General features: G+C 45.1%; 3 protein-coding genes and 1 long non-coding RNA gene across 5 annotated transcripts; 2 read left to right on the top strand and 2 right to left on the bottom strand.

Annotated features, from left to right (window-relative positions):
* The first annotated feature begins 440 nt into the window (after positions 1 to 440).
* Positions 441 to 3,203, top strand: LOC117838873 (uncharacterized). Of its 2 annotated transcripts, none has more exons than XM_034719061.2 (5): positions 441 to 634; positions 1,416 to 1,732; positions 2,170 to 2,274; positions 2,367 to 2,414; positions 2,719 to 3,203. In XM_034719061.2, exons 2-5 carry the CDS (start codon positions 1,466 to 1,468, stop codon positions 2,962 to 2,964), a joined length of 666 nt encoding a protein of 221 aa, XP_034574952.1. In that variant the 5' UTR covers positions 441 to 634; positions 1,416 to 1,465; the 3' UTR covers positions 2,965 to 3,203. The 2 variants fall into 2 exon arrangements, with proteins under 2 accessions (XP_034574952.1, XP_034574953.1); XM_034719062.2 differs by having other exon boundaries at positions 1,384 to 1,732.
* A 2,561-nt stretch (positions 3,204 to 5,764) lies between these two features.
* Positions 5,765 to 7,216, top strand: LOC117839664 (peroxidase 2). Its single transcript, XM_034720058.2, has 2 exons — positions 5,765 to 6,047; positions 6,150 to 7,216. The coding sequence occupies exons 1-2, from the start codon at positions 5,841 to 5,843 to the stop codon at positions 6,909 to 6,911; spliced, it is 969 nt and encodes a 322-aa protein (XP_034575949.1). The 5' UTR covers positions 5,765 to 5,840; the 3' UTR covers positions 6,912 to 7,216.
* A 2,335-nt stretch (positions 7,217 to 9,551) lies between these two features.
* LOC117839700 (peroxidase 2) lies at positions 9,552 to 10,920 on the bottom strand. The gene has a single exon (XM_034720095.2). The coding sequence runs from the start codon at positions 10,844 to 10,846 to the stop codon at positions 9,854 to 9,856; it is 993 nt and encodes a 330-aa protein (XP_034575986.1). The 5' UTR covers positions 10,847 to 10,920; the 3' UTR covers positions 9,552 to 9,853.
* A 721-nt stretch (positions 10,921 to 11,641) lies between these two features.
* On the bottom strand, positions 11,642 to 13,402 carry LOC140221337 (uncharacterized). Its single transcript, XR_011897109.1, has 2 exons — positions 12,591 to 13,402; positions 11,642 to 12,416 (listed from the first exon to the last, which is right to left on the bottom strand). It is a non-coding gene; the product is annotated as an uncharacterized lncRNA (long non-coding RNA).
* Between the last annotated feature and the right edge of the window lie 541 nt (positions 13,403 to 13,943).

The raw sequence follows: 13,943 nt of genomic DNA, 5'->3' as shown, positions 1-13,943 counted from the left end.
CGTGCCGTGCCGTTCCGTCCGGATATCGATCCAGCAGGCGCCGACGCCGGCGCCGCGAGCGCGAAACCGTGGCGCGATAGAAAAACCGCACGAGCGCCATGCGGTTTCAGGAAACCTGCCGTGGTAGCGTAGGAGACCAGGCCCCGCAAAACCAAACCAGACACGGGGGCGGCGCCGCCGACAAAGGCTGACGTCCCGGCGCCGGCACGCTGGCACCCTCTCAGCTCAGCTGCCGTCTCGTTTTGCTTCCGCTTCCCCAGACCCCAGAAACCGCCCTCGCTTATCCCACGCCGGGGCCCGGGGGTAGCTCAGCTGGCTCCCACCCCCACCCCCGTCGAATCGCCGCTGAATCGTGGGGCCCCGCCGTAGCGCCCACGGTCTCTGTCCTGTGGGCCCGCCCGCCGGCGCGCGCGCTTTAATAAGGGGGCAGCTGGGCGGACCCGGCTCCTCTGCTAGCCAAAGCTCTTCCTTCCGTCTGCTTCTTCCCCCACACCCACACGGCCACACCACACCCCGTCCGCCCCCGAGACAGGCCGAGAAGCAAGAGCAAATCGTTGCACCGCACTCAACCCAGCAGCTGCAGGAGGAGGAGGAGGAGCTCCTTCGTCGCCCCCGCGCCGCTCTCTGTCCCGAGGTGAGTGCGTGGCTTGTTCGGGTCTACTCCTGCTCTCGTGTGGGGAATTTCGTTTCGGGACAACTTGGAGCACCTAGGATGGGACCTCTCCCTTGTTCTTCTGATCCTGTGCTTTCTAGCACAGAAAGAAAATTCCTGCGTCATCTACGGATTCTTCTTCTGAGCTGCCTGGTTACCGGACAGGTTTCTCGATGTTGGCTTTGGGCCGGATTGGGCTGGCACGCTACTAGAATAGAAAACATGTACTCGCACACAACGGAAACAAATTCCTCCAAGTTTCCATGTTTAAATTGTTCCAACAACCCACTGTGGATGAACTTTTAATCCTCTGATCCGGTCAAAAAAGATGGGGTGGTTTTGTCATTGCTTGCTTGCTCCTAGTATATGAGACTCCGGGCCGACGTCTCGGTCAGTCGGTGTCAAAGTCCCTGGCAGGATGGCTTCGCCGCTCCGTGGCGTCCTGCCAGTCGCACATGTAACCAAACACCCGATTACAATCCTTTTTTTCTATACTTTGTTGATAAGCTAGTGGTTACGACTTCGGACCACATTTTGATTTTTGTGGCTTTCCTCCGCCCCATCATTACAAATTTCTTCTTGGCAACGATATTGCTGAATGTCATGTATCATGGCTTGCTTAGCATCGCCCACATGTTGGATGTGTGAATGCATTCACGCTGTGCAGTTGCAGCAATTATCTGCATTCTGCAGTAACCTCAACAAACATGCTTTCCCCCTGCTGGCTGCAGTACCTTACATATACAAGCCGGCCTCTATCCAGGTTCTCCGGCAGAGCCAAGGTTTCGCTGCTCAAGCTGCATAACAAGATAGATGGGTTCCGAGGGGCCTTCTCCGGTCACCGTTCACGTGACCGGATTCAAGAGGTTCCATGGAGTCGCCGAGAACCCGACCGAGAGAATCGTGCGCAATCTCCTGTCGTTCATGGAGAAGAGAGGGCTGCCCAAGGGCCTTGTGCTCGGGAGCTGCACTGTTCTTGAAGCGGCCGGGCAGGGTGCACTGCGTCCGTTGTATGAATTGTTCGAGTCAACTGTCCTGGACCGGGAAAATGGATCACCGAATCAGGGGCAAGTAATTCTGGTAAGACCTCACCTTCGCCCGATCCTATATCGGCACAGAATGTAAATTGTCTGACGAAGTATGAAACTGTGAGCTAGTTTGGAGTAGCGGTTTTATTAGTTCCTGTGATAAATTCCCAAGTTTTAGAAATAACAGCACTTTGTAAATTTTTTAATTTACACACCACATAGCATCTTTCATCATGAGATTAGCATAATTTGAAATCAATGCCATCTATGAACATTTTTCTGCAGGCAAAGTCGGAACTATGTATATTTTACAGAATTCCATCACCTCTTGGTTTGAAATTTGACCATTTAAATAGAAGTTGGTGTCGATTGACTGATTCTAATTTGGGTGAAAGATATAATGCTGAAATGTTTTCAGATGGCTAAACATTTTTTATTTATCCATTCATGTGGTTTAAACCTTGACTTATGGTTATGGAACATTTTTAGCTCCATTTTGGAGCCAACAGTGGTTCCCATAGGTTTGCTCTTGAGAACCAAGCTGTTAATGAAGCTACTTTTCGTTGCCCAGATGAGCTAGGATGGAAACCGCAGGTTGCTATCCTTGTACCTTTGTTTCCATTCTTTATTTCATTATATCTTCGTAACTTGTTTACATTCAATCATTCATTTGTTCTACATTCCAGAGGGTGCCTATATTGTCATGTGATGGAAGCATCTTACACTCAAGACAGGTATATTTTAACCATTAAATTTGAAAATCATTATGAGTATCTCTAAACATGTCATTTGGAAAACTTGTCTTTCACATTATGTTGTTAACTTACTGTCATGCAAATCCTCTGTTTTACTGACTCTGCTGTCCATTCTTTTCATTTTCAAGAGCACAATCCAAGTATTGATTTTCCATTGTTGAACTTAAAGCTATCACTTCAATGCAACACCCTCATTAACGAGCGATTTATCTCAAATGTTCTCCTGTTAGTTATATTATCATGCCCATCAGCTGAACCACGTTTTGCTTCCATGACCAAGCAGACTACACTACCAGTGAAGGAACTAAGCGAGTCTCTTCAACAAATGGGATATGATGTGGCGCCTTCAGATGATGCTGGTCGATTTGTGTGCAACTATGTCTATTATCACTCTCTTAGGTTTGCAGAGAAACATGGTATCAGGTCTCTCTTCGTTCATTTCCCCCTCTTCTTGGCAATTGATGAGGAGGTTCAGATGCAATTTGTTGCTTCCCTTCTTGAAGTCCTCGCTTCCTTGAATTTACAGTAATATAATGGTAGGTCTATGAGTCTATCACTACCAGTTGTGTATTGTTCCCAATTTATTTAGAAGGGTAAGTTGTTCCCAATTTACAAGTGGAGTGAATAAGAATGAGAAATCATTCATGTCACTATGTGTGCTCCAAAATGTGTATAATTTTTTTTCTTCTTAGAGTGCATCTCCATGTGCCCCAGATGTACAAATATTCAAAGCGGTCATATAATGGTGCATGTTGTTCTGAGAGCTTATATGTTTCACTGTCTGATGCTATTCAACACTTGGCTATTTCCTCTTTCTGTCCTTGGACATTATGAGCAACATTCTGTCTGATTATCAGGTCATATATAATAAGAGGAGTATCGTTTATGTAAAAAACATGGACATGACTCATTTAATCTTTGTTCACATGATTATGTTGAAAGAAAATGAAATTTATTTTTAAGTGATGAAATTCGTTGCTGAGTGACTACAATTTCTGGGACCAATTTCACAAAGCTATGCTACTTGGTACTTGCACCCTCATTTACTATTTTTCTTAGTATTCTTCCTTCTTCAATTGAATCTTCAGGAATAGTAACAAATACAGCAGGAATAATTTGTAAAAGGCTAAATTGTGCTGTAAGCCTCTAATCTAAACTATTTTTTGGGAGTGGTCCTTAAATCTGTGATTTTGTTGATTTGAACCCGAAACTACTTGTACAAGGGCTTCACCAATTTTGCTAGCTGACTCACCTTACAATGTTCGATTAAACCTCTGACACAACAACAAATGTTCACGGGTGTTAAGTTGAGCGAACCAGGATTAATAGATGAAATTAAATTAGGCAATAAATTGTTACCTGAACTATGTAGGTGTTCTTTGGAGAAACCCTTAGAGTTTGGTTACCAAAAACATATAATCTGCTTGAAATCCATAGTGCAAAACCTATTGTACACTGTCTTTTGCTTGCTACCCTTTCAACTTATTTGTTACCAAAAACATAACGAGTTTGCCTTTTACTCTCTCAATTTTTAAATACATTTAGAAACAGAGGAAATAATTAGAGTTTAGAACATGCTCCCTATGCCTACCTGAAGAGTGCACGGTAGGCTAGTAAGCTACAAGCCTACCACAAGTACTTCCTCCAATCCAAATTGCAGATCGTTTTGATTTTTATAGGTTCATAAGTATTATAAATATTATCAATAATATTTATGAACCTAGAAAAGCTAAAACAACTTACAATTTAGAATGGAGGGAATATTAAACTAGATGCATGAACAAAATCGCACAAGAGAAAATGAACCACCACGTATTGAAATTCAGGAGCTCAGCTAAATTTAAGTAGTGCGTCTGATTCTAGGCTCACTTGAAATGCAGGGAGTTATCCTGACCCTTCTGGAATCGAATTCAAGGACACTTCCAATGGGATCGGAACATTTCCTACTCTCTCCATCCCGAATTATTGATCATTTTATTTTATTTATAGTTTTTGCTATGCATCTAGATATATATCTAGATGCATAACAAATTCTTTAAATATAGAAAAGTCAAAATAATCTATAATTTGGAATCTATAATTTGGGATGACAGGACTACTAAACAACTCAACTTCCCGGTTTATGAAAACCTGAAGGAAGCAGCCAAAACCGTATGCACAAGAGGCAAGCAAGACTGGCAGTCTGGCACAACGCCCCCAGCTGTGATGAGTACTGTGCATTGCCAGGTGTAAACTTCAAACAATTCAGTTTTAGTCGGCTCGCTTGCTCATTGACTCAGTGCCTAATCCCACATGGTACTAATAATTCCCAGTTGAGCTAAGAAAGAGCGTACAGCTATCTGGAGCTTAATTATTTCATCGAACTTAGGTTGGCGGTCCTGTTTGATTGGCAGACGTCAACCAACAGGGGGAGGTCATCTGTGTAATTTTTTTACTCTATACATTCCCAAATACATGTATTTATACCTTATGATCAACTTTTGTGTTGAATGCATATCATTTACTACCTAATGTAGGTTGTGAATGAAAATTCAGCAAGGCAGTTTCTTGTATTAAAACTTAAAATGGTAATTATTCTGAAAATCCTACAATAACACAGTAGTAATTACTGAGGCGCCAATAAAATAAGTAGAGATCCAATCATATGGACAGCTTGTTAAAGGCGCCAATAAAATACAAACTTTCTGATTTAGAAAGGAACAAAGACACCACAAGTTGTTCTTTTTTTAAGAAAAAAACATCTACAGGTTCTTACAAGGCAATTTGAATGCATTATTCCTAGCACTGACACATATATCCATTTGAGAAATTTTTAAATCCAACCATCAGGTGCTAATTTTCCGTGGCTTCTTCGACATTGTGATCCGATAATTCGAAGATTAAGTGATCATCTAATCCAACGGGGCAGCTCCGTCCTGCTCTTCACGAGCATATATTACTCTTCACTACAAATGTTCACTTCCCTAAAGAAGACCACGAGATATATGTAGTGTGAGCAATTGGTTGAAAGCAAATCATGCAATGGAACATTCCCATCAAGAGACAAAAAAATTCAGTCACAGACAGAGCGAGGATACCACAGGCAGTTTTCCGCAACATGCAGCCACAGCAACTTAAACAATCCATCTGCAGACTGCAGGTTCTGTAACATGCTTAGCTACTTGCGGTTGCGGCTTCCATGCATGTTCTGTAACAGCTAGCTCCTTTAATCAGTTCCTCTTACTCCATAATACAATACACCATGGATCCAACTAACAACGTCGACGTCGTCGGCGAATCTCCATCTATAAATAGCCACCCCATCCGGAAAGCACTTCATCATTTCCCATCCGCTCTTAGCTCCCGCACTCAAATACACAAAGGCTCAGAGCAAAGTAGAAGAGAGCAGCCAAATAAGGACACACAATGGCTGCTTCGTTCAGGCTCGCCGTGGCGGTGACATGCGCCCTGTTGCTGGCGACGGCGTGTCAGGGCTTGCATGTGGGCTACTACAAGAAGACGTGCCCGCGCGTGGAGCACATCGTGAGAGACGAGGTGAAGAAGTTCGTCTACAAGAACGCCGGCATCGGCGCCGGCCTCATCCGCATGCTCTTCCACGACTGCTTCGTTGAGGTAACGCACTGTTGACCGTGCACACGAACACGATCGAGATGCTTCTTCGTGCAATGCTGCAAGGGATGCGACGACACTGACACGATGCACACTTATATATAGGGATGTGACGGCTCCGTCCTCCTGGACCCAACGCCGGCGAACCCGCAGCCGGAGAAGCTGAGCCCGCCCAACTTCCCCAGTCTGCGCGGCTTCGAGGTGATCGACGCGGCCAAGGACGCCGTCGAGAAGGCCTGCCCCGGCGTCGTCTCCTGCGCGGACATCGTCGCCTTCGCCGCCCGCGACGCCGCCTACTTCCTCAGCGGGTTCAACATGAAGATCGACATGCCCGCCGGCCGCCTCGACGGGCGCGTCTCCAGCTCCTCCGACGCCCTGAACAACCTGCCGCCGCCCGTCTTCAACGTCGCCCAGCTCGTCGGCAGCTTCGCCGGCAAGGGCCTCAACGCCGAGGACATGGTCGTGCTCTCGGGAGCCCACACCATCGGACGCTCCCACTGCTCGTCCTTCGTCCCCGACCGCCTCGCCGTTCCCTCCGACATCAACGCCGGGTTCGCCAACTTCCTCAGGGGGCAGTGCCCCGCCAACCCGACGCCGGCCAACGACCCCACCGTGAACCAGGACATCGTCACCCCCAACGGGCTCGACAACCAGTACTACAAGAACGTGCTGGCGCACAAGGTGCTCTTCACGTCCGACGCCACGCTGCTCACCACGCCGGCGACGGCCAAGATGGTGCAAGACAGCGCCAACATCCCCGGGTGGTGGGAGGGCAAGTTCAAGAAGGCATTCGTCGAGATGTCCAAAATCGAGGTGAAGACCGGCAAGCAGGGCGAGATCAGGAAGCAATGCAGGGTCGTCAACTAAGATCATCCACACTACTGAGCAATCCGATGTTGCTGTTGCCATGAACGCATGGCCATTGGAGCGTTCGTTCTTGTTTGCAGGGTTTCTCACGCACCTCGATTCCCCCCCCCCCCCCCCCCCCCCCCCCCATTTTTTGGCAGCAATTGGGCCTCTGATTTCCAAACAGCAAATTATCCATGCTTACTACTTCTTGTATTCTTTTGCTATTTGTTGTTGTATTGCTTGCTCTGTTATATTTGAGAATGTGTATAAATTGTAATGTGTATTTTCATTGTAACGATGGAACACTCGTTTTGATATGCTAAGTTTTGTGACTGACTCTTTCTCTTTCTTAAAAATGTGTTATGAATGATGGATTAAAATTAAAGCACAATTCCAGCTTCGGAACACAAGCCACATGACGCTTTGGGACTGCTCTGGGAGCAAGTTCCAGGACTGTTTGGTTCCTGTCAGAAGCGGGCAGCAGATAACTTATTAGCAAAACAGCTAATTTCAGAGAACCTTTAGTGTGCTTAGCCTTAAATACACAACATTATTTCTAAAAGTTTAATTCATTTCAAAAAACATGCGGTAAATGATTCTGAGAAAATTAAACTGGCCCACTATTGAGGAGTGCATGGCATCAACACAATCTAAGTACCAATTTAAAATTTGCACCGGATCTGGTTGGTCACCAAACGCCCTTTCAATGACAAGATCGAACTTCCCATGAAAACAAAACGAAAATATTTAGCACCGGTTTTCAACCAATCAAGCCATGAGACTGAAACATTTATTTTCATTTCAATAGATTTATACTAGTTAGACTAAATTGTATGTCAAATGAAATTTTTAATGACACATTAATAATATGTAAGATTCCCTAATAAGGAAATAATTACATACTTTTGAGTTTTTAATATATATATGTAATTGCTGGTAATAAGTACAAAATGAAAATTAATTAACTTAGTATTAACTATATATTACTTTTCATATCAATATTGTTCAAGAAGTAACAAGTTCTTTCTGCATTTCAATTTTACGCATTTAGAAACATATGTATTTTCATTGCTTGAAATAAACTTAGTGGCAGTTATGTAATACCTCAAATTGGCCACAATGGCAGCATTGATAAAAGGCGTATACTTATCATGAGAGTATGTCATGACATAAATTCAATAGGAAGACACATAGTTAAGCATGTTAAAGTTATCGAGTTTTTTAGCCATAATTTGATGACATGTGAAATCAAGGAGAAGTCACTGCCATTACATGGACAAAACCCAAGCTAATGAGGCAATTTAGAAGCAAAATATTCATATTGATGATGTTCCATCCATTATGTTATTCCTAACATATTGATTTTTTAATATTTTATGTCATTAGAGATCGTAGCTCTATCATATTGTCCTAAAAATAAATCTATTATTATGTAATCTTATGCACACACCAATTTGTAGATACAATTCATAAGAATAATTATCTTTTCATTATAGTGTTTGATCACTTGGTTATGTCTATAACAAAATAGATAGAAATAAGCTTTTGACAAATACAAATGGCTACATGTGTAGAAATATCTTTTTTTCATCATTTTTTATTTCACTCATTTTTGTTCTCTCCATGGTAGAATCACCGCTACCTTCTTCGTTGAGATCAAATGTAGTACCCCTCTTTTGTTTAACAAACCATTGTTTTTAGTTCTTTTGTGAAGCACCTCTATACATTGGGTGAAAATTCATTATTTAATTTGTCATCGGAAGTTGATGCGGTTCCTTATTTGCCATTGTCTCAAACTTTCATGCCTTATATAGTTATATGAAATTTCCTAAATTGGTAATCATTTGCTTGAGGAAGCACACCCATTATGATATGCTTGGTTATTTAAATGCTTTCATAGTTTCCCTCAAAAGTTTAAAGGTAAGTTCTAGAGCCTTCACTCATTTTTCTGGTACATGCATATCTATTTGCTCTAGAATTTACATCAACACTGCCCCCAAATTTGATCAGCTTTGCTCTCATATTTGCCTCAAAATTGCCCTTATGTTTGCACCGAAATTGCACTAAATTTGCCCTTTGATGTCAGTTATTTTTTCTTTGAAATATGTACTAACTTACTCTTGACATTCTAGAAATTTTAGTGCAACATTTTTCTCCCAAATATGTCCCATTGCTTCCTTTGAAAATCTGAAGAATTATCTTGAGTTCCTTTCTTTTATAATTTTCTCTCAAGTTAAGTTGAGGGAAATTAAATGTGCAAACTGCTTGCATGTTTCATGGGTCACGCAAGTGTGGGAGCTAAACACGGAAAGTGGAGGTGCAACGATATTTGTCATCTAGCCATGTAAAAGAACACATACAGAAATATGTGTCTTGGCGCGCAATTAAAAGAAAATTTTGCACTAGGCACCACACAAGAATGAAAGATCTGTGGTACTCTTCTTAGGTGTCTGCTACTGCTTTTGTCATGGTTGTTTCGCCATTGCTATTTTGCGTTACCAAGAAAGATCATCTACGTTGCTAGCTCGCATCTTAGACGTCGTGTCATCATTTCCCACAATTTTTTTTCATATTTCAGGCGCTGCTGTGCAGAGTAAAAAGTGTAACAAAGTAGTAAATCATCACCCAATCGATCGTTTATTACACAAAAATTAGTAGTAAATCTTAAATCACCAAATTAATCATTTATTCACAAAATTGAGGTATCTAACCGAATTACCACTATACATTCTCGAGAGTGAAAGGAGATTACATTCAAACCAGACACGAACAGCCAAACAACGTGTTGACGCAATTTAGAGCCAGTTTTGGTCGTCAACGCAACGAACAAAGAAATGAAAACAATAATGCAAGCCGAAGAAAATTCGAAGGATGGGCAGTTGATAATCATGAAGCAACCTCATGGTATGGAAATCGCAAGAACGAAACAATGTGGATGCAGCATCTGATCGATCGGTCGATCAGTAGTGTCTGTGCGGATGACCATGGTTGACAACCCTGCAATTCTTCCTGATCTCGCCCTGCTTGCCGGTCTTCACCTCCACCCGGGACATCTTGACGAAGGCGGCCTTGAACCTGTCCTCCCACCAGCCGGGGATGTAGGCGTTGTCGCGCACCATCTTGGCCGTCTCCGGCGAGCCGAGCAGCGCGGCGTCGGACGCGAAGAGCACCTTGTGCTCGAGCACGTTCTTGTAGTACTGGCTGTCGAGCGCGTTGGGGGTGACGAAGTCCTGGTTCACGGTGGGGTCGTTCGCCGGGGTCGGGTTGGCGGGGCACCGCCTCCTGAGGAAGTTGGCAAACCCGGCGTTGATGTCGGAGGGGGCGGCGAGGCGGTCGGCGACGAAGGACGAGCAGTGGGAGCGGCCGACGGTGTGCGCGCCGGAGAGCACGACCATGTCCTCGGCGCCGAGACCCTTGGCGGCGAAGGCGGCGACGAGCTCGCTGACGTTGAAGAATGGGGGCGGCAGGTTGTCGAGGGCCTCCGAGGCCCTGGAGACGCGCCCGTCGAGGCGGCCGGCGGGCATGTCGATCTTTACCTTGAGCTTGCTGAGGAAGTAGGCGGCGTCGCGGGCGGCGAAGGCGACGATGTCGGCGCAGGAGACCTTGCCCGGGCAGGCCCTCTCGACGGCGTCCTTGGCCGCGTCGATCACCTCGAAGCCGCGCAGGCTGGGGAAGTTGGGCGGGCTCCGCTTCTCCGGCTCCGGGTTCGCCGGCGTCGGGTCCAGGAGGACGGAGCCGTCGCATCCCTGGACGAAGCAGTCGTGGAAGAGCATGCGGATGAGGCCGGCGCCGATGCCGGCGTTCTTGTAGACGAACTTCTTCACCTCGGCCCTCACGATGTGCTCCACGCGGGGGCACGTCTTCTTGTAGTAGCCCACCTGCAGGCCCTGGCAGGCCGACGCCAGCAACAAGGCGCATGTCACCACCACGACGAGCCTGAATGCCGCAGCCATTGTCGTGCACCTCTGTCTTTCTGCTTTGATCCTAGCTTTTGCTCACGCGACTGTGCGTGTGAGGAAGAGAGCTCAAAGGGAGAGGTGACGAAGTGCTGCTCGTGGGGGTGGCCCTTTTATAGATGGAGACAGAGGGTGGCCGAACAATATTCTTAGTACACGTGCAACATGGCATCCACGAACTTGCCGGTTAATTGGCTGATCGGTAATTGACCACTGGATGTTGCTTATGAATCTTTCTTTGCAGAACTAGGGTACTTGGTCGTACTGCTACTACTCGGCAATTTACGACATAAGTATTGGCATCATGGCAACCACTATCAGACTCTGACAACAACTCTTCCTCCGCGTTACAAATCCAAAGTAAGCTGTGGTGGACATGATGGTTCAGCCACAGCTAGCTTAATCATCCAAGAGCAGTTTCCCAAAGAACAGAAAATATTATCCAACAATTAGTTTTGATTCTAATACTGCTGCTTTAAATTAGCACAAATCTCTAGGCTGTAAGGACAATTCTCAGTCGTCAATTAATGATACTGGTTGCAACTATTACCGCATCCATGTGTATGGATAAGGGTATCTGGGTCAAATTTGTCGAACCAAATTAAACCTCTCCCCTCCAACAAAAGCTACTCCCTACTTCCCTATTTCATTTGAAATGTAGACATAATGTTGAGAACTTGCAGCTAATTCTAAGTATGTTTGAATGTTGTATGCACCAATAATCGATGGACCAAAAACGTAGTTGACCTTACTTTGGGACATTCTTCAACGGAAACAAAACAGTATTCCAAATTGCCAAAAAGAAAAGATTATCCATCTGGACACACACTGTTAGCCATAATCAATCAACTTAGAACACTTTATTATCTTTGAATCCAAATAATATTAATCTAGATTCTATACTAGGAGCGACTAAGGGGGCGTCTGGATGCCAGGGGCTAAACTTTAGCCCTGTCACATCACAAGTTCGGATGCTAATTAGGAGGATTAAATATAAGCTAATTATAAAACTAATAGCAGAACCCCTAGACTAAATCGCGAGACGAATCTATTAAGCCTAATTAATCCATCATTAGCGAATAGTTACTGTAGCACCACATTGTCAAATCATGGACTAATTAGGCTTAATAGATTCGTCTCGCGATTTAGCCTAGGGGTTGTGCAATTAGTTTTGTAATTAGACTATATTTAATACTCCTAATTAGTGTCAAACATTTGATATGACAGGGACTAAAATTTAACCGCTCCTTGCCAAACACCACCTAAGAGTGTAAGGCATCACTCGTGCGCGGCGGCAGTCGCATTGTTGTGTTCGGCTGGGCTGCTGGGTGCGGCCGGTAGTGGTGGGTCAGTAGTAGTGTGGCGTCACAGAAACTATGAGGAAACTAGCCCAGACGAGTCTGTGAACGCGGGCTGCATCTTCGGGCCTGTTATGCATCGAATGGCCGAACGATGCATCTGTACTTTGCTGGGCCGTTTGGAGGGGCCTCTGACCCACACACACAGACGGACCAAGAACTTCTGAAGGCCCGTATGTGAATCATGTTCTACGATGATATGTGTAGCTCTGTAAAAAAAAAAAAGTTAGGGCAGAGTTCGGCAGCACTCCAGAAAAAACAACTATCAACTCCATCTTTTCATAGCTCCATCAAAGAAAACATAAAGTTATTGTATGTATTTGGCTGATTATAGGTCTCCAGCTCCAAAAATATAAAAATTTAGTATAAATAGTCTATTTTACCATTATAAATGGATCCACATGTCACCCTCCTCTCTTTTCTCTCCTCCCCTTCCTCTCTCCTCTTTTATCTACTGCCGGGGCCGTCGCCCTCCTCTACTCTTCCTCTTGCACAAGAACAGAATCTAACAACAAAGTGAAGGTCAATTTAATTCACCAAAAAGAATAACAAACAATAATAAAACCGAATTACAAGAGCCAATTATTCTAGATGCTGTCGCTAGCAGCAAGCAATCTTGAAATCCTTTGCTATGCAGGCACGAGCAAGATGGACGGACAATACCAGAAGAGCAGCTCGCCCGCCATACCACCGCTCTGCTCTCTGGCGCACCTCGAGCTTGAAGTCTTCAACATCCCAAAAATTTGTACTCTTCCTCCATGTGACCATGGATCTATTCGTTGGATTTTGACTTAACGCGGAAGACAGGAGGAGTGGCACATGGCCAGTGGCTCGATCTTGTTGACTTGGAGGCGGAGAGGCAACCTCGGGGGACGGGGAGCATCAGAGACGCGGCTCCGTAGGATCTAGCACCGGCGGTCTGCGGAGGCTTGGGGCCGCAGGGCAGTAGCGGCCCAGCGCGACATGGAGAGCCCCCGAGACCAGCGGCGCCTGGCGAGCGGCAGTGGCTTGCGACGGAGGTAGAGGCTCGCGGTCGGCATGGTGGGCAGGCAGTGCCAAGTAGGCAGCGCGACGGGGAGCAGGGGTGGCGCGGCGGCCCGTCCGGCGACAGCGACCGAACCATGGGGGGCATGGGTGGCGCGGTGGCGGCGGGCAGCGGAGAAAGGAAGGGGGCGACGGGAGGAGGAGGGAGGGATTGTTTTGTTTCGCGAACCGGTTGGGTAACGAGTGGGTGGTGGGTAATTACACCCCAACTTCACGAGGAGGTGTGAATTTAGTGTTTTTGAGTACCTTTTGAGGTACTTCGAAAAAAATATGGATCTGATTTTCTATTTCACGTTTTTTCTGTAGCTGGAGTTTACGAAGTTAGACGTGTTTGGCAGGAAGTTTTATGGAGTTGGTGGAGTGGAGTTGTTTTTTCTGGAGCAGAGTGCTGCCAAACAACCTTAGCTCTAATTTTCTTTCACTGTGCACGGTGGTAGCTAAAAAACTTTCTTTGGAAGATCTAGAACCTGGCTTGAATTCATATAAGAGGAGAGCAAGATTACAATCATGCACCAGAAGCACATATTTGTTATATATGCGATTGACGCTATTGCACGTTGCCAGTTTTTTTTGAAACTTGAAATTCACTTTTTTTTATTAAACTTTAGATCCTTTTGAACCTTTGAGTTCCGTGAACTAGTGCAACAAAAAAAAATATCGTATGAATATTTTATTATTTTTCATAAAGTTGG

This window comes from Setaria viridis, chromosome 9 (genome assembly GCF_005286985.2).
Source record: "Setaria viridis chromosome 9, Setaria_viridis_v4.0, whole genome shotgun sequence".
NCBI classification, from domain to species: Eukaryota; Viridiplantae; Streptophyta; class Magnoliopsida; order Poales; family Poaceae; genus Setaria; species Setaria viridis.
This window is presented reverse-complemented; position numbering and strand designations above follow the sequence as displayed.